Source organism: Vidua macroura, chromosome 20 (assembly GCF_024509145.1).
Source record: "Vidua macroura isolate BioBank_ID:100142 chromosome 20, ASM2450914v1, whole genome shotgun sequence".
Taxonomy (NCBI): Eukaryota; Metazoa; Chordata; class Aves; order Passeriformes; family Viduidae; genus Vidua; species Vidua macroura.
The window spans coordinates 5,071,871-5,092,452 of NC_071590.1; the positions used below are offsets into that span (position 1 = coordinate 5,071,871).

At 42.4% G+C, this 20,582-nt stretch overlaps 1 protein-coding gene across 10 annotated transcripts in view; it reads left to right on the forward strand.

The window, feature by feature from the left end:
* Nucleotides 1-20,582, forward strand: part of CUX1 (cut like homeobox 1) — a 270,331-nt gene that overhangs the window by 138,824 nt on the left and 110,925 nt on the right. For all 10 annotated transcript variants that reach the window (XM_053995232.1, XM_053995235.1, XM_053995234.1 and 7 more), the window contains 2 exons: nt 1,369-1,445; nt 2,181-2,247. In XM_053995232.1, coding sequence (XP_053851207.1) covers nt 1,369-1,445; nt 2,181-2,247 — 144 coding nt within the window. The remainder of the gene's footprint in view (nt 1-1,368; nt 1,446-2,180; nt 2,248-20,582) is intronic.

Consider the following 20,582-nt stretch of genomic DNA (forward strand, 5'->3'; position numbering starts at 1 on the left):
TTTCTGATCTTTTGCAAATGAGCAGGGAGCGTTTGATTCTTTAGATTGGTGGGCAAATAAATCAAGCAAGAGAAAACCAAGGGGCTAAAGAGGGAGTTCTTTCAGGCTGCATTCCCTGCCTTGAGAATTTATTTCTCCTGTGGAGCAATAACACTGAAGCTATAATGTGTTCAACATAGCGTGGAAAACCTTCAGTTCACGTGAGCTTTTTAGTTGGAGGGTTGATTGTTTAAATTCAGGGCTGAATGAGGAGAATCTACCAGTGAATGCAAAGTTTTTTTTTGATTCATCAATACCTGTGGTTGTTATTTGATAAGCAGCTTGTAAGCAATGGTTTTAGCAACTGCAATATCAATGTACTTAAAAATAAAACAAAGTGGCAGGTCATGGAATGCAAATAAAAGTGTGTGTAAGAGAGGTTTTGAGGTCTCAAAGTATATGGTTCAGTATGAAGGGAACTGATGCATGATTCTCGCTATAAATAGTTATTAACCTGGTCAGCAGTGTTGGAGAAGAAATTTGTGTACCCTATGGAGTGCAGGCAGGATGCTGGTAGTTTCATAAGCCATTTCACAATTCCGAGATCTGCAGAATATCCTAAAAGCAGTGTTGTAAAAAAGCACTGCTCCTGGGAGATGTTGGAGCAGCTCCTTTCAAAGATGAGTTTTATAACTCCTGCAGCCTGGCCCTTAGCAAGGAGTGCAGTGGCTGCCTGGCCAGATGATGTAAAAATGAGTTTGACTGACACAAACAAGAAAACATTGCCTGTGGACGTAGAAATGTGAGCATATTAAAGTTTTGCTCATGTTCTATAGAAAATATCACTGAGAGATTTGTTTTGAAATATGTGTGTTTTCTTAAAGAGTAGCTAATAATATTGCTGCATTTGGCACCCATTACAGCTCTGATGAAACAGCTGCTGCATCTATTCACTCTATCAGTTATGGCAACAAATTCCTTCATTATGACACTAAAATGGAAATGTATCATTCTTCTTGTACTAACTTTGTACAACAGAGGGTGCTTGGTGACAATTTTCTCAATGTGTGTGACATTTCCAAAACAAATTATGCTCAAGAAAACCTTCCACTGAAGTTGTCATTTATGTAGCAGTCAACTCTTTATAATGTTCACAGCTTGTGTTATGAGGTGGCTACACTGTTAAAATTTTAATAAGTGGGACCACGAAGTAGGAGCAGCATCTCACAACATGACAGCATTTATGGGTCCCACAGAAGCACCTTGGAGCCTCTGTGGTGTTGGCAGTTGTCTCCTTCCAGTGGAGACATTTAATGGCTCCATCCCCCAAATCTGCAAGGCACAGATGAGTTGTTTGCTCTGCTCTCACCTCTCCTTTCCCCTTCACAGAAAATTGCAGGAGACCCAGATGTCGACAGCCTCGAAGCTGGAGGAAGCCGAACACAAAGTTCAAGCTCTGCAAACAGGTTTGGCATGGCTTTTGTGACCTTTTCCAGCTGATCAGGTGGGAGGTGAGAGGACAGGGATCGTTGGGTATGTCAGGACTGGGTGTGGAGCAGCTCTTGGCGTGCAGGGAGGTCCAGCAGAGCTCAGATGTGCTTTGTGAATCAGAGCAAACACTCCTGTTGCAGCTGTCAATGGCAAGTAACAGGGACAAGGCCGTGGAGCACACACAGAATATCCCTGGAATTAGAGCAGGCCATGGAGCTTACCCTCCATGTGTGTTCTGCTTCCACACATTTCCAAACTGTGATAAGCATCTGTACTGAGCAGTGTGAACCCCATTTCTTGCCTGTTGCTATGACTTGCCATTAATTTTCATCTCTGCACACTTCGGAATTCCAGGTCTGGACACATTTGGCTTTGTTTACTATGAGAACAGAAGAAATTTTATTCCCTGAACTACTGCAATAAGTATTTCAAAGGAATAAGCAGTTTAGCCACCTTAATAAGAAACTAATAATGTCTAGCTTGGTCAAGCAGAAACTGGAAATTTTTGCAATGTAACAGAAATACTGTAAGAAATTGTGAAAAATGTCAAAACCCAATGTTTTTTTCTAAGCCATAATGGTTTGCCTAGGTAGAAAGATAAAGCTAAGGAGGTGTATAGCTTTATTTTTTTTCATCAGGAGATGTACACCTTATTTATGACTGAATACTGCTATTTCAGTACTGTAATGCTTCATGTTTATGCCTTTTAGCCTTGGAAAAAACCAGGACAGAACTATTTGATCTGAAAACAAAATACGATGAAGAAACTACTGCAAAGTAAGATTTCCCTGTTTTCTTTCTGTGTCTTCCTTCAGGGTACCACTGATTTTTTTGTTTTGCATCTGTCTGTTGGAGAGAGATGAGATGAGGGAGGCTCAGGCATCCAAGTTTTTGGAAAACATGGTCATAATTTGGCCTCCTATGGAGAGATTATTAGTTTTTATATTTTCTTCTCCCCAACAAGACACTTCTGGCACACATGCTGCTGCATTCCTGGTTTCATTCTCAGGTGCTTCATCTGTGTATCTCTTACCCTGTATATCTCTTGTATTTTATTTAGAAATAAGGTATTCATTGTGATCTTCCCATCTTGGTGAAAACAAAGCTTCATTTAGTACAGGATTTCTGTTTGATTCTTAGGCACCCTGGTTCTTTCTGCTTTTGGGGTGGTAGTCCTTGCTCTGCCAGGTTCACCCCTAATTACAGAGAGCAGCATTTTGGGCAGATTTTCCTTGTTTTCAAGTAGAACATGAAGGTAGTCTTAAAAATATATATTCTTGTCTTCTTAATAGCTACTGTTTCCAATTATCCTTTGGTTTTATTAACCATCAGGGCAGGGAACAACAAAGGAGACAGACTGCTGCTGGTTTCCTTTGAACCCTTCATATTTAAGGAAAGTTAATAATGAGAAGGAATTCTCATGATCAGTGGGATTAAGCACAAAGAGTCATTTCAGTGTCTGGAAATGGGATGGGAATGAAGCAGCCATTTCAGATGGCTGGGCACTCAAGGGAAGGGCTGGGACTCAGTGTCACCTCCCTGTGCCCACTGCCCAGGGTTAAAAACCAGTCAAACTGGCACCAGTTTTAAATTTCTTACCCTGTGCCTGTTGAGGATCTGATTCCCCACTGAGGATGTGGGGAACCCAGCCAGAGCTCACAAAATTCAGCCCATGGTAGTTTTAACAATCAGCATTTGGAGTTTAAACACCTTTTATGTCCTTCAGGATAATCTTTCAGGTGAATTTTTGGTCTGGCTTTGGAAGTCCAGTTTCCTTTGAGCTCCATGTAGGATAAGTTCCATGCAAGGGGATCAAAAGTATTTTTGTTCCCTCATTGATTCATCCCTCTCTAAGGGATGTAAACAAATGCTGGATCAGGTGGAGCCTTTAATTCCTGCAGATTGACTTTGTTTTTTCCTGCACATGACTGATATTGTTGCTGTTATTTCATGTTGCAGTTACTTCTGGGAGAACAGGCAGAGATCAGTGGTTGTAGGCACTGAACCTAATGACCTCTCACCCTTTTTAATGTGTTTATTTGCAGAGTGCTTCATTTTCTAATACTGTTTCCCTAAGTGCTGTAATTTATCTTACACTGAGCAAAATCTGTTCTCTAAAATATTTGTTTGCATTTCTAATCTCACTCTTTTGGGGAGATTCACACAGAAATATTTGTTTTTTATATGATCTTGAGAATGACTCTTACCTAATTTATATAGAATTACATAAAATTAGTGGCATCTGCAGTAACAAGAAGTTTATTGTGTTCTGTAGCAGAATGATTATGGAGACTGGGTCTGGAATATAGTGGTCATGGAGCTGAATCCTGAAGCAGACATTAAGCTTGTACTTCATCTCCCAGACTAATGTACTGTGAAAACAAACTTGTAGGTCCTAATAACAGCAGAAATATTTTATCATTGTTTTGGATATTTATGGCAGCAATAGTTCTTGCATAACAACAGTCATCTGTAGCATTTGTAGCCCAAATTTTGCAATATGAAAATCTAGAGGAACATGAAAAGGGAACTGAATGTAGACAGTGAAATTGAGTCATCTATTTTATTTGTAAAAGCTGGGAGAAAGGCTGAAAACACCAATAAAAAGGGTGAAAGACAGTTTGAGTCTTTTCTTAAAAGAAGCCCTCTTTTGATCTAAGTCTGAAAAGCTACTTGTATTGCCAATTTTAATTTTATGTTTTAAAAACATGTGATTTTTATCTTAGGCCAGAATTGTTAGTTTTACAGATGCTTATTTGATGCAGATGAATTGGAGTGCCTTCAGGAAAAAAACAGATAATTGTCAATATTTAAAAGCTAACAGTGCTTTCAAGATTTTCAGTCTCAGAATAAAGCTGTCTTTCAACTACTTGAAACTTTGAAAATCTTTCAAACAAGGCAAAAAAACACCAAGAAGCGGAAGAATACAGAGTGAGAAGTCTTCATTATCAGCATTAAGGAGTCTGGATTTTATCCTGGAGACCAGTTGTGGTGATCTGAAAAGTTGGGAATCATTATGTCAACTTGTTTATCTTTTCACAATGTCCCATTCAAAGTACTCTACGTGCAAAGGGAGGGACAGAGGCACAGCCAGGCACCTTCAGATGAGATCAGTGGCTGGAATTAAAATTTCCAGCCCAATTCTGTCATCCCCACGTACAGAATTCCCAGCAGGTGGGTGTGTGCTGCCCCTGCCCCTTCCCTGAGCCCCAGCACAGCCCCGGGCTGGGCACTGAAGGTGTTAATGACAAAAAGAAGTTTATTATGTGCAGTCATTGCAGTCTGTCAGCTGGAATATCAGAAGCTGCCTTTGACAAGATGGCAGGAGCAAAGTTTTCCATGTGTAGGCTTGAAGTAAAATGTAATTAGCCTTTATGTGCAGAACAAGGATCCATTGATGAATACAGCTGGTCTTTGTTTTCTTCTGTCATTGAGTGTGGGAGGTAAAAGTGTTCTTCTTCATGTTTATTAATACAAGATTCCTTAGACAAATGGCAAGCACAGTTTAATATTTGTTGGAACACAGAGGGGCTTGCCAAAACAGTTGTTGTGTAAGAGGATTTCAAGGTTTTCAGATTATAATCATCTCTGGGTTAAATAAATGAATGATTACTCTGCCTTTTTCAATTAAAGAGGCACATCCTCTCTCGAGGCCTGACACTGATTTTGTTTGCTGTCCCACACATTCCTATCAGCAAAACTGGGTTTAACCAACATTAATGAGTTTGATCTGGAGATTCTATCAGACCTGGAACCAAAAAGCAAATGCTGACTTGAGTTTCAGCAAAATTAAAGAATATTGGGGTTATTTGGGGTTTTTTTCCTAGTGTAACAGACTTTCCTTTTTCTTTCTTTGTAGAAAAAGAAACATTCTGTATACATTTTCTCAGTTTTCCAGGGACAAACTGTTCTCTCTAACAGTGCTCTTTCACTTCTGGTTTGCTGCAGAATCCAAGCAAGTGCTTGGGATTCCCAGCTGAGTTCCCAGCCAGAATGGTTGGATTCCAGTTTTAGATCAATTCCAGAGCCACCTCTTTGCTCCGACCCCTGCTCTCCCCCAACCTAAATGAATTCTAATTGGAAAAGGACCTTGGGTTGCAGCACATACAGTAGGCTTGTTACATTACTGTTAACATGTGGGTTGAGGCTCCCTGCCTTTGATGAAAGAAAATATCGAATTTCACTGAAATGCTCCATTTTCACCAGCCAGCTTTAAGTAGTCTTGTGAGGATTTCGGGTCCTGCCCACTCCTCCCTCCCCCCTCCCCAGTTCTGCAATAAAAAAACCTCCATAAACAACACAAACCAGAAAATGTTTAGGTTAAGGCTGTCAGTCAGAGCAGCTCCGCCACCACCAGTTCTATTACCAGTGGATTTTCTGTAAGATTCAGACTTTTTGTCCTTCTAAAAGTAGCACAGGAATGCAACAGAGAAGGAGCTTTTCATATTTACTGAAGCAGTCATCCAAACACAGCTACTTTCAATAACTTGTAGAAAAACATTTTGCCTCCAGTATATGGGCAGAGAATTGTTGTCCTTCCATAGATCAGACTGATTATTGTTTATTTTGGCAGCACAGCTAAGGATGACACAGGAGGATAATGGGAACAGGAGGAGATGCCTGTGTTTTTTGGCTCTCTGGGGAGAGCTCTTCTTCCACATTATCAAACAGACCTGTCCTTCAGGCATCAGTGTAGAATAAAGTTCTACAGATGTGCTTTTCAGCATGGAAGGAGTGCTGGATTAGGCTTGGAGACAGGGGACCAAAAGTTTTGGAGAATTCCTGAAGAGTTATTTCTGCCTGGAGTTACATGGTGGAATTGAAGTACTCATGTGAAATCTTCTATTATATTAGGGCAAATCTCAGTTAACTTGGACTTCAGGGGAATAATTCCCAATATATAGTGAGAATTGAATTATTTACTTTAATTTTATTTTAACAAATCTTTCTTGTTTAAGTGCTGGTTGGTGCCAATATATCACTTCTCAGATGTTTGTAGTCTTCCATTTTGATGGTGCTCAGGGTCAAACTGAATAAAAAATAAAGTTGTGCTCCCTCCAGCACCACATAATTACTGTGATAAATAGTCTCAATGTTGCTTCCGCCCATAGAGCCTGAAGTACTATAGTTAGGGTGGTGGTGTTGGACATGACATGAAATAGCTTCTATTTGCTGTGCCTTTAAGGTCTTAAAGTTTCCTATTTCCTGTTCCTTTGATGAGTCATTAACTTCTAATGCTCAGCTTTGGAATTATTGCTGTATTTAAAGCGATTTCCCTAAAAACAGGAGATGGAGAACTTCATAGGCCATGTCTCTTTTCAGAGTTTTTCCCTCAGTTTCCTAGTCCTATTGCCCCCAGTGAAACCCCAGGATTGGTGGCAAGGAGAGGATGATAAACCAGGGAAGATGTTACAGACAGCTTTTTTTTTTTAAGAAAAAAAAAAAAAAGTGAAGCAAAATTGAATGTTTTGAATCTTACAGAAAGCTCTGTCTGCATTTAACATTTGAGGTTCAAAGTTTTAACTGTGCCTTATGCAAAACTCACCAGGCTGAAAGTCACTATTATGACATTATTATTTTGCTTAAAAACCTACAAGTGAAGATGAATTGAAATACTTTGGAGATCTGCTTCTTATTTTGACAAAATCTTTGGTGTGAAAGAGGGCTTGAGAGCCCATGTGCAAACCAGCTCTTTTTGTCACATTTTTGGTTCAGCCTGCAGTCACACCAGAAAAGCTGCAAAGTTGTATGGGAAGACAATTCAAAGTTCCTGTAAAACACTTGGCATTAACTTTACTTTTGGATAGGGAAACTGAGGCACAAGGAGTGTGGTTAATGCCCAAAGGCAACAGTCAAGCCTTGGCTGGAGTCTAGAAATATGCAGACATGCAAATGATAGACCACAAGCTGACAAAAGGGTTATTTATTTTCATTTTTCATTTCTAAGGCTGCTTTTCTGAGAACTCCATATAAATGGAGCCATTGGAGTCAGTAGGAGTTCGTGCTGTAGCTGGGCTCTGGTGCCTCTTTTGTTGGACTTGTAATGCTTGCAAATTAGTTAATGTAACTGTCTGACTGCACCAAAGTGCCCTAGGTCCTCTCAGGGCTTTTATTTTGTTTGTGTTTTAATCTCCAGTGAGACTGTTCAGTTCCTTTTTCTAGTATAGCCTAAAAGCTGGTGTTATTTAACAGCCCAAACTAGAAAAACATAGCCTTAGGGTATTCCAGCATATTCTAGTCATCACCCTGTTATCTGTAACCTTGGGTTGACATGAGATCCTTAGATGGAAATCTTTAAATAAATGCAAAGCACTTTGGCTCCTGTGCCAGCCAGGCTGGGGGTCATCAGCCAGGGCTTCTCCATGGGAATGCAGCTGCATGGGGAGGATCTGTGTGAAGTGACAAGGGGCAGGAGGGTCCCTGTGTCCCTGTCCTGTCTGTCCCCACTTGCTCTTGTGGAGCCAGACCTCTCCAGGCTGGTGCAGCTCCTGGGTCCAGGAACAGAGGGACCAGAGTGTGTCCTGCAGTCCCAGCCTCCAGCAGGGATTGCCTTTCCCTGTGAGGCCAGCCAAAGGACATTGCAGCTTTTTGAGCCATCTCACCACAGCAGGTCCTTTTACCTTCAGCAGCTGAGCTTTGAAGGTGCCTGGGAGGGCCGTGTGAGGAAGAAGAGGAGCGAGTCAGAGGAAAGGAAAGCCTCCTGGCAGAGGCACATCTGCCCCCAGCAGGGACAAGGTCCTTGGGCTTGCATCTGCCAGTCAGCTGAGCCTGGATTCCACTCTTTCATGTGTGTCTGCAAATTACAACAGTCTCTTTTTTAATTTTTTTTTCCAATGCAAAGTAGCAAATCAACAGAGTTATTTTGGTGCAGAACTGCTTCCTGGCAAGGCCTTGTCTGTGACAGCAGGAGGGCACGTGGCTGTGCCTGCTCCAGCTCCTGCAGGGCTGGGATCGTGGGGGGAGGCGAGCAGAGAAACCCTGGGATCATCAAAAACAAATGGTTCAGCTGTTTCCAGTCAGGCCCTGCCCTGTGGGGTTACCATTTCCAGCCCAAAGCAGAGCTCTGCAGGAGGTGCTGAGTTAAACTGGCAGGTGCTGCACTGCTTGTCTCTACCTGGCCACGTGTGTAATGGGTGACTTCCTGCACTGGGGTGTGCTGGAAACTCTCCTTGTGCTCCAGGGATGGATTCCAGCTGCTTTTCCCACTCCCACGCAGGCAGAGCAATGAGTCAGGAAAGTTGCACTGTGCTCCCTCATTTATTGAAAGAGAAGAGAACGTCCTGAACGAGAAGGGAACTTCAGGAAACTTAGTGAGACCCCAGGCACTAAAACTCTGTATCCTGGAAAACAGCCTCTTCCTTCTGCCTGGATCTTGTGTCCCTTTGGAGATCCAGGTGTTTGCTGTGAGAGCTGGCAGCCCTGCTCCCCAGTCCCATATTGCTTCATACAGAGAACTTTCATGTTCCCCAGTGCTTTCATTTGGGTTTTTTGTTTGCCTGTTCCAAGAACAGGAAGGTGTGAGCTATCACTGTCAGAGGCTGCATCTGGCACAACTTGCCTTATGGAAGTATCCCAATGCTGTTTCCTCATTAGCAAGGTTTTTCAGCATCTCATTAAACCTACATCTAAATATAGGTAGGTCTGAACCCATCCCTGCCTTAAAAAGTTGCTGTGATGCCCCAGCTATCAGCTACCTGACTGCAGAAGCAGGGATATTATCCTTTCCACAATTGCCTTAAAAAAAAAAAGTATTTCTGATTTGTGTCACCAGTTCATACTGTTGATGTTGAGAACTCAGGGGTCTTCCCATTTCTCAGGGTAAAGGCTACAGAATGAAGTCCTGTGCCTGCGTTGCTGTACAGGTCATCCCTGCTTTAAAACTCCCAATTATTTCTCCTGCCCACTCCCATGTAATTATTTGAGTTCCCTTTGAGCCCTTTTCCTCATGTCTGTGGCAGAAGCAGGGCTGGGAGGGAGGTGTCACCCCCAGCACTTGCACCCCTGTGTTTGCCCTGTGCTCTGGTTGCAGGAGAAAAGGGATTTTGGTCTGCAGAGTTGGGGCAGTTTTGGCAGCAATAAGGCCATAAAAGAGTGGCATTTCCAGTAAATCAGACTCTCCTGAGGAACAGTTGGAGCGTGGGGCAGGTCAGTGTGAGGGTGTGGATGTCAGAAGAGTGTGTCCTGCCTGGTTCAGCCCCCTCTGATCCTCCTGGAGACATCACTTAATGGGACCTAAGAAATATTGTCTCATTTACATATCTCTGATCTAATTAAAAGACAATAAGGCCATGTGAGATTGCAGTTTTGTGTCACAGAAGATATCTGGTGTGGGGGAAATAAAATTGCTTTATCTTGATGAGATTTTTTTAAAAGATAATGTTTCAACAAATAAGTTTAAAAAAAATACTGTCTTTGATCAGGAAACTGAGAATCCAGGATAGAACACTGATTCGGGGATTTGGAGAGCTGGGTGTTGGCCAGCTCGTGGAACAGAAGGGATAAGGCAGGATGGTGCAGACACTAAACCCAAGAAAAACAATAGACAACATGCAGGCCTGTTAATAACTTCATTAGCATTCATGTAAAGCATTAAATAAACAAATGCATAATACACAAATCCTGTAAGCCTGAGATTATTAACCCTTAATGCTTCTCTGGTGTTTCTGCAGGAGCAGAACAGAGCAGAGGCTGTGATTTTGTGCCTTGCCTCTCAGAGTTTTAATACCTTGAGAAACTGAGTCACAGGGAGATTGCTCAGGGGCTGGAATACTGGAAGACAACCAGCACTACAGCAAGGATCACAGCTGGGAAATCAAGGCAGTACACAGAGGAAAGGACTTCTGGTTCCCCTGTTTTGCTTGGATGCAGCTGCTTGGAACCCAGAATAAACCCCAGCTGATCAAGTCTTGCTTGCAAGCTCTGAGTGCCTGCTTGTAAGAAATTTTGAGCAAAAATTAAATTTGACTGAAGCACTGCCTTGGGGTTACTAACCTTTTGTAGCAGATTTTCAGTGCCTTTTAATAGCTGATCTTTGGTTACTCGTGGTCACCAGCTCTCCAGCCTGTCTTCATTCCTTCATGGAACTAATGAACTTTCAGCTGAATAGTGGGTTATTCCCTCCCCCACACAGGTTTTTATTAGTGAGGGGCTTTAGGCTAGACTGGTGTTGATTTGTTTTGTGCTGGGCATAAATCCCCTGGGTTCCCTGGGGACTGCACCCTCTGGATGAATTTCTGCCCTCCTGTCCCTCCTCATGGGGCTGAGCCCCTCGAAACCCAGATTGCTGGGCTGAAGTCACTTGGGTTTTCAACTATACTAAAAACCAGATATGTTCATATATTTAAAAAAATACAGGTGAAGTGCCATGGCAACTTTTGTCCTGTTTTCTTCCTTTCCCATTGAGTCAAAATTCAGCTCTGGGAAAAGGGAATCTTTCTATTACAGTTGGTGCTAAGCAGAGTTGCAGGGGAGGATTATGAGCAGGTAACTTTTCTTTTGCATGGTTTCCTCAAGAAATTGTATTTACTGACGTTTAATTTCCTATGTATTTCCTCATTTATGGGATGGGGATTATTAACCTGCCTGAGTACATCAGACAGATAACCTGAGGGGCACATATGGCTTTCATAAAAGTATACCACCCATTTCCATCATTGTGAACTGTGTCATCCACCAGTTGGGCTGCCATAAATCGCTGTGAAATGCACACAGCCTTAACCAGTAGTGAGGAGCACATAACTTAACCATGGAGTAACTAACCATCTTAATAAATCTAAATTCACTCTTTGCTGGAGACACTTCAGGGAAAATGGGAACAATTTCTACAGCCTCTTATCCCACGTGGTCGTGGTAATGTAAAGGGTAAGTGGAGTTCTTGTTCTGCAGAGAGATCCCTATACCCTGCTCTCTGTTTCACCCTCTGTGTTTGGGAATCTGTGTCTCGTGTAAAACAAATAGAAAGCCCTGCCAAGCAGCCAGCTCTGCAGCCAGAGTGCCCAGCACCCGTGTACAGGGCCGTCATTAAAAGATTTCATGAAACAGCCTTAAAAATGAAAAGTTTCCTTTCCGAGAGAGAGAGAGATAATTGAACTCATTGATTTGTTTCACGGTTTGTTTGCCCTTTCATTCCCTTCCTGAGGTGCTGTTTGTTGAGGAATGTCTCCAATTGCCAGAAAGACAGTGGGGTGTCTAATATTTCCCCGCCAGCTCTCCTTTCAGCCAGAGCAGAGTACTGTGGCAAGCCTACGATATGAATTTTTAATGCAGAACTTTATAACATAGCCCTTGCAGCACGGCTGCACTACTCTCTTGAGCTTTCAGATTTAATGCTCTGATGAACAGAGCACAGACTTGGGGCATTCGACAGCAGTTGGAATTAACCCCTGCCTTAGCCAGGGTGTAGCACTTCATTTCCCTGTAGGTTAACACACATGGGATGAAGGTTCCAGATGCACCAGCACAGCCGGGATTTTGACTCCCAAAATTTTCTAGGATGTTTTCCCTCTTTTAATAATGGGAATTTTCGAGGCTGTTCCCTTTTCCTGGGCTCAACAATGCTGCAGTCATTCTGTAGAGGATAAAAGGACACTGTCTTGCCCACTGTCTGGGCTCTGATAACAACCCAGGCTCGATGGCCAGAGAGGGAAAAAAGATTAAATCAGCTCTATAATGCATCATGGAGATGAATTTGCCATAGGTTCCTGCTCGTCCAGGTTGGATGATATAGCTGTTCATGCAGTGAATCATGATAGTCCATCCAAGGAGATTTTGCTCTGTTTGGAATGTGTTCTTAACTAGATGGGGGTGTTCCTATTAGCCCATCTCCTGATTTACCTATCGAGAAATGGAGGGCCCAGAGGTGGAGAAAAGTAGCCCAAATACTCTTCAGGGTGTTAGCACATGTTTATCAGTGTTGAATTTCATCTGCTGTAAAGCTGCCTCTTCACCTGACTTGGTTTATTGTCTGGACTTTTAACTCTTCTGTAGTTGTGGCAATAATAATTCTGGTTTTCCTCAGTTAGTGCTGCAGTGCTGATCATCAGCTTTTCTGTATCAGTCCTTCACTTCTTAAACAACTCCACTCCTAATGCATTATCTGGAAGAATATTGCTCTCAAAATCCTCCCCTGTCTCTCTGTGTAGCCTTTGGGTTTTTCCTGGCTGGTTCTTTTTGGCAGCAGTGTCACAGCCAGCACTGGCCTCATCAGGGGACCTTGGCAAGATTTTGTCAAGGGAAAATTTGTATTTGTAGGTTGAACTTTGATAATGAAGAAGGAGCCTGATGTATTTAAATTGTGATAGAAGAGGTGAAAGCCACAGAGAATTAGCTGGGACACAGGACAGGCAGAGGTGTCAATGGCATTTGGAGAAAGACTTAGGAGCTTGTGCTCGAGTGCTGTTAAACCATTTGCCTTAAACCTTTGTGAATGAGAAACACAACTTGTTCTTAACTGATACCAAAATGAGTACATTTACACTGTCTAATCTTCAATCAGCATCTCAGCCTTGGTGAGACGTTTACACATTCGTTTCAGAGGAGGTCTTTTAAACAGCTTGTCTTATTATTATAGACCCAAGATTGGCTTGGCTTCCTCCACTGTTATTACTGACTCACAAGATTAAGGTTTTCAAGGCTTATTGCTAAATGCAGAGAGATCCTGTCGGTTCATTCAGTAGTTCTAGGTATCTATTAACTTCATTTCTATAAAAAAAACACTGGATTTTGATAGGAATTCAGTTTGAGACTGCCTTATGAAAAGGACACTCCTGTTTTTATTGCTGTAGTGGTAATTAGCTCTACCTCTTATTTTTGTTGTGTCAAGCACACTACCTCAACCAAGGGGGATGACTCAGTTGTGCCATATGTGAAAAGGGCACACAGGGTAAGGGCAGACTTCATTAATGTGGGCAGTCTTTCAGCCCTTGGGTAGGAAAGTGGAAGTGCTGTTCTGGTGCTTGCATTGTAGCTGTGAAAATAAAGGTACATAAATAGAAGCACATAAAATGCATTTGCTGATCATTCATTTGGACATCCATTAGGTCATTCTGTGGTGAATAGAAATATTCTTCTTTCCTGGAGACCACACCAAAGGAAAAGGATGCAAATGGCATCTGCTGTAATGTTAATGCTGTGTTACCACTGACTGCCCCATCTCAGGGCACTGGGATGGGCAGTTTTAATCATTCTACCCTTTGTCATTGTTTTACCTGTGTGGTGCTTTATTGTGGGAGTCCTCTGCCTTTACTGAGCCAAAGTGGAAATATTTATTTAATGAGCTGTAGCAGATTTTTATACACAGACGGTAGAGTTGAGGAACATGACTCATAGGAAGTAAAAAGATGGACAAATTCAATTTAACTATTTCTGTTCCTCACCACAGTCTTTCCCATTTAGGGGAAGGGAGGGAAGATTGCAGAGGAGAAGAGGCAGAGTGTCCTACCATGGATTCCAGAGACACCTCTGCCTGATGCTCCCTGTCTTGACCCAAATCCAAGTGATAAGCAAACAGTCTTTGGAATGTCTCCACTTGGATTCTTGGATGATCACTGTCCATGGCTTTGAAGGTTGTCTGCATGGACAGAATGATATTTTTTTGTTACAGACCCAAGATAAAATGTTGATTTTTAAATTTTTCTTTATTTGCATGTAATCAGAATAAAGTAGCTACTGTAGGAGGTTATGCTTTTTATTATAGATTTTGATGCTGAGATCTGCAAGATCTAAATCAGGAGGCTGTATCTGGACTTGCTTAAACTTGGGGCTCAAAGCCAGAATTGATACAGAAGTGATTGTTCTACTTTTTAAAATGCAAGTGAATGCCTGGAATGGCTCATATTTCTAGGGCAGAAGTTTGAAATAATTAAATTGCAGCAGAGTACACAATGTGGGTGTCTTTGAAGAAGGTACTTCTTGGTAATATGCAGCAGCATTTTTAATAACTTCCCTGTCCTGGGCTGGTTTAGATCTGTGGAGCCAGTTGGGAAATGTGCATTAACATTGGAAGTTGCCATCTGAGTGACAACAAACAACTCCTGCTGCTGGAATGCTAACAATGACAAGTCATTTGGTACAGCCATTTGCCAGTTTAATGGCTTAAGCAGCTTAGTTTTAATTAAACAGCAGCTTCTGTGTATGATATCAGGGAAAATAATGTTCTGCTTACAAGTGGAGTTGTTTAGTGTTGTCCCTAACTTGCTGGAGACACCAACAGCCTCTTTGTTCCAGCATTCTGCCAGTGCATTGTCTGCCAGTTCATATCAGAATTTGTCTGCAGCAGAGCAAACAAACCCTTTTGGGGTATGGATGAGTCCTAATCCATTGGTTAAGTGCAAACTCAGCCTTGCCTTAGTGGCAGGAGTTGTTCCTTGCGGGGGAAGAGCTCCAGCCATGGGCTACAATTCCAGGGGTGGTTCCCACAGAGCGTGTGGGCTGTGGGATCCTTCACCTCTCTGCCAAACTCTAGGAGAGCTCTAGGGACTGACTATTACAGGGGTAAAATCCCTGCCTCCTGGCAGAGGGTGCACCTGGCATGAACAAAAAGTGACCAAGGCTGAGTTGGACAGGGCCTGAGCACATGGAAGGTGTCCCTGCCCATGGCAGGGGGGTGGGAATGAGATGATCCTTAAGGACCCTTCCAACCCAAGCCATTCCTTGATTCTCTGCTGATCTGCTGGAGAAGTGAGGGGTTTGGTCTGAACTTGATTTCACAGAGAGTAAATGTCAGGAAAAGCTCCCATATCCTTCATTCCCTAGAGCCTGGAAGCTAGAAACCCAGATTTGTAGGATAGTTGTGCTGGAAGTGACAACCTTGTCACCCCCAGGAGTCATTTTGCAGGTGACAGAGTACAAGTTTGGTGGGGACTAATGGAACAGGGTGGCATTGCCACTTGCAGATACAGTTCCTGTTCTGAATCATGCTGCTTTTCACCTAATACCTTTCCAAAAAGCCTTTTTTAATTTGCAAGGAACATGTGGTGTGGGCTCACTGTGTTCTTTGGCTGATGTTCCTTGCTCAAAGAGATTGGTGTGACTTGAACTTCTGTGTGGCAGGTGAAGGTCTAACACTTGTACTGTGTAAGCTCAGACTTGTAACATCACATGTAGACAACTGATTATCAGCAGCCTTGGTTTCAGAGTGGTTCCCTTGGATTTCTGCTACCTGCAAATGTCAGCCCCAGCACTCAGTCCATGTTACCTGCTCCCTCTGTGTGCCAGGAGCTGGGAGCTCCAAGGAAGTAAAGATGTTTTGAAGGAATTTTCCCACCTTCTTTATTTCTCCTTTTCATTTTCCATCCCTTCCTCTTTAGTCCTCACATACCTTTGAATCAGTGTGGGCAATTTATGCAAAATCTGATGTTACACCCATGTTAACAACAATGAGGCAACCAGAGGGTTTTTGAGGTTAAGAAGGTAATAATGCACAAGGTTTAGCTCAGTTGTGCTTATTGGGGCAAGTATTGCACATCTTGAATTAGAACCTCTTGAGACTCAATACAGCCTCACACTGTCTGATTTATTTAATCACATTTACATGAAATCAGATATATTCATCAACAGAGAGCATCGTGAGCAAATTGAATGAAAGCATTACTCAACACAATTTCTGGTAGGAGAATGTAACCTGGAAGTTTTAGATAGTAAATAATCAGCAGTTTTGTTGCTTATTCCAGTTTGTAGTCACTTAAATTCATCAGCAGTCTTTCCTTGAATGGATGAAGTCTGGAAGTGTGCTGTGACTTCTTGTGCAAACAGAAAAAAATCACCCATCATGTATCATTCTCATAAGAACGGTAAAGGTACAACAGTACTGTTGGAATCATGCAGGTATCTGGCATTCCCAAATTGGGCATTATTGGCTTTTCATCATCTTGGTAAATCAAGGACATGTTCTTGTCACCAGTCACCAAAGGAAGATATTGCAGAGCCCTTCTCCATGTCATGTGCTCAGAGCTGATGTTATAAAGCAGTTTATCCTTCCTTTCCCAGAGCTATCTACTTTTAAGGGCTTTGTTTTGCACATTGCTGCAAATACATTTGCTGCCTGCATTAGTCATTTACAGTACTTAGATCCTGTAACTATTAAATTGTTAACATTTGGAGCCAGCTATAATTATCTTTTATTAGTAGTAGTATTAATGGGCATAGTGCTTTCTTTCCTCTCTAGCTTTCCTGAACATTTGAGGGGTCTTTAATGTATCTTACACTGAAACAGCACCTTTGATCCCTGTTTAGACAGTTTGTTTTCTTAGCTCTCTAAAATGCTCACCAAGAATTTTTTTGTCTTCATGAAGTTTTTGCTTCCTTTGGATGTGCAAAATGGATATCCCAGGGAAAAATACATGGTAAAGCTTTGGTCCTGCAGAATCACCACCTTCCTGAACTACTTTAAACAAGAGCTGCTGTGGCTGCACACCCATGTGAAGCAGCTCTATAAACCTCATGCAAATCCCAATTTCTGCAATTCCTTGTTGGGCTTGAATCTTATTGTTAAACCAGTAGTTTGTACCCTATTGTTAAAACAATAGAAGAAAGTGTGGTTACCAAGTTCAATCACTGGCTATTCTACTAAATATTCTTTTTATCCATGTTCCAGTTCAGAACAGGCAGTTTTCTTCCACTTTTATGTAAAAGGGTGGAAGCTCTTAGTTTAACTATTGGTTTTTCTGGTGCCTTACTTGAATTTTTCCATACCTGAAACCATAAAAACTAGAGGTGCTTGGCTTCAGCATGAATGGCACTCTTTTTTCCCAGTGTTTATTGTTGGGTGGGGAAGCTGGAGGGAAGATGATCCTGTTGATGGTGATGTTGTTCACATCTGGGGGAATATCCATGGACAGATTTTCCTTTGAGCTTCTAATGAAGACCCTGTGGATCTCAGGGGTGGAGGAAGGCTCTCTCTCAGCTGTGCCATGGCCAGGCAGGCCAGGTATCAAGTGAGCTCTGTGCTGGTGGTCTTAATCAGTGATTTTCTGTGGGTTCTGCAAATTCCTGCAATTCCACTGGTTATTGCTAAGAAATCACAGCAATAACTGTGAAAGGCAACCAGTCATAAACTGCAAATGTGCTGTACTAATGTTCCATCCTTTGATGGAAAACTCCAGGTAATCTGGAAGTTAGAAATGACTGCTGGAAATCCCCTGGTGTATAAGCTCTGGCTGGGACTTGGTCCTTTTAACCCTGAGGATTTCTGTCCATAGGACAGCAGTGATCCCTTGTCTTTCCCCTGTTTGCTGCCTTTGTACTGTCATAGTTGTTGTAGTTTTAAATATACAATATCGTGGTGTTAAGCATGTCTGACCAGCTTAACTCATCAGAAAACCATTTCAGCAGAGGGCTGGTAGCTGATAATGGGTGTACTTTTGCCCTCCTCTCTAAAACACAGTGGCCACTAAATATAGCAGCACGAGCTATTTTTGATTATGTAACATCTCTATCTGTCTGTACTCTGATTAAATAATCTATTTTCTTGGCAAAGGAGTGCAAGTTCATTTTCTGTTATTGATCAACACCATATTTTAGCTGTGATACAGATGACTTATTTGTCTTGCTGCCTGTTGGATTGATTTCTGTCACTGCCTTGCCATCAAGGAAGCTGGCAGTGGTGGGACCTGCCAGGCACGTGCCTGTCCTCACCCAGGGCAGTGCTTAGCAATCCTTCTGTGCAGTGTATGGTGGATAAACTTAACACTTTTTGTTACTGTTTTTCAGTCAATGTATCGTCTGGTGCCTGTATGAGCTAAACTTTTATTATTTATCATTTACACTCACATTGTCTCTAGTTAATTCCTGATCCCTTGCACCTTCTACCTCCATTGCAGTGAGACTGAGTAAGTTTAGCTGTACCCTTAAATAACCTACATAGCCAGGGCCTGTGGAAGACTTAATTATTGACCATTTCATGGAACAAATTTAATAAAAAACATCCTTGGATTAAATTTGTGAGCCTTATAATGTATTTGTGCATCCTGCCCATACAGACCTCTCCTCCCACACCTTTTATTTCTGTTATAACATCAAATAAACTCCTGCTGAAAGCTTCTGCCTATGGCTTGGGAAGTTGCTGCAGCCACCAGGAAAGGTGATGAGGAAGGAGACAGAGCCAGAGAGCTCCATCCTCACTGTTTGTAGAACACTGGAGGAGCAAAGTGGGGTTTACTACCCAGTGCCACAAAAGGAGCTGAGCCCAGGGAAAACAGCAGAAGAGCAAACCAGCTCTTTTTGGGAAGTTCCAAAGTTTTACACAGGCAGCACAGGAGCTGTTGGCACAAACTGTGTGCTTTGGGAAGAGAAGGGGGAATTGCCCTGCTCTGTGGCTGTGCTCAGTTACAGCTTCATGCCCCACAGGAGTGCCCTGGGGCTCAGTCCTGGGGCACCACAGAGCTGGGCAGAGGCTGCCCCACCTGAGGAGTTTGGGTGCTGGAGCAGAGGAGGTGCAGGTGGGACAGCAGACAGGCTTTCAGGGTTATCTTTATACCTCCCCAGGTCCAGGAGCAGCAGGGACAGTGTGTGGCACTGAGGGTCTAAGCAGGGTGAAATTACTCATTGAGCAAGTGCTGGTTTGTGGCTCTGAGACCCATTGGTTACAGAATTAGCCCTGCAGCAAAAACCAGGCAAATCCAAAAAATTGGTTGGCATTTCCTTACTTCCCTTCTCTCCTACAGATGTTTGTTCATGTAGGATGAAGGATGTTTTTTCATCCACTCAAGGATTCTGCTGTAGTAGAAATGTTGAGGAATTGTCATTAGCAACACAAACCTAATATTTCCAGTTCAAACTCCCCTTCTATAGAAATACTAAATCTGTTCTATTAACTGTCAAAACAGAATAATCAAATAGTTCCTTACCATGGAGTACAGCATTAGTCAAGCCTGAAGCTGTTTTATTTCAGCAGCATTTTAAAGTATCAACAACTGTTGAAAGGGAAATAAAGAATTTGAAAAGTGCTTCTGCAAATAACATTTTAAAAGGTTAAATTAGGAAATCCTTTGTTGTCCTCCAAGGGCTTGCAGTCATACCTGGTGTTGTTGGGGTTTGCCATGGAGGAATATTTAAAGTAATTTTGCTGTCTAGTTTGGATTCTGTGTAGACAGGCAATCTGTCAGTCATATTAGTGAGCATCCCTCATAATCCAGTGCAACTGGATGCTAAAGTTGTAAAAAAATGAGCAGAGTTAAATATTCAGCAGAGATGTGAAAATAAAACCTGCTGGATACTCGTCTGCCACAGGAGGCTCGAGGGAAGCTCCAGCACAGCAAGAGGTCAGTGCCAAATTGTCATCCAGCTCCTTGACCAACTCCTGGGGGCTCTGGGGGCTGAGCCTGCTTTTTGGGTGTTCCACAAGTGAAGGGAAAGGAGAGGGAGGGAAGCAACTCCTTCCTCTGAAGCCCAGGAGGTTGCTCAGTGTCTCAGGGGCCTGCTCACATGAAGTGATAATGAACTTGTGCAGGTTTGGACAACACCTGCCTGTTCTCCTTGCCCTGGTTTGTTTTCCCTGCTCTGTGGTCTCACATTCCCTCCTTTGTTTCCTTCTGCCTGTTTGGTTTGTTTTTTTTTTTTTGCTGCTTTGTCAGTGGGGTCAGCAAGGTTGATGCTGTTGATAGCTCTGAAGTGAAGCTGCAAAGTGCTGACATGAATTGCCATTTGACAGGAGAGGTGTCTCCATTCAGAGCAAAGCTGGAACAAATTGGGAAGGAAGAAAACCATATTGGTAATTGAATACATTATTATAAAGACAGCAATCATCCTGGTTGTTAATCTTCAGCATAGCTCCTGGGAAATGTAAAACCTACTCAAAATATAGAATACACACATCTCTATAATGCTTTTTGCAATTATCATTCCCTTTATTGAATAGAAGGATATCAGTTGCCTTTATCAAAGACCATGTAATGCTATTTTCAATAGCCAGAAGGAAATAACTTGCTTGAGAAGCTAACAGAGAATGGGCACATCACCTGTGTTCACTTCTAAGCCAAGAGCATCTAAAGCATTCTCCAAATACATCTCCCACTTGAATGCTGTGCTACTGCAGAGCTGTTCTTTTGCACAACATGCTTGTCCTTTACACTGAGAAAGGCAAAAGGTTGCATCTTAATGCAGATTCCATCTCTAAA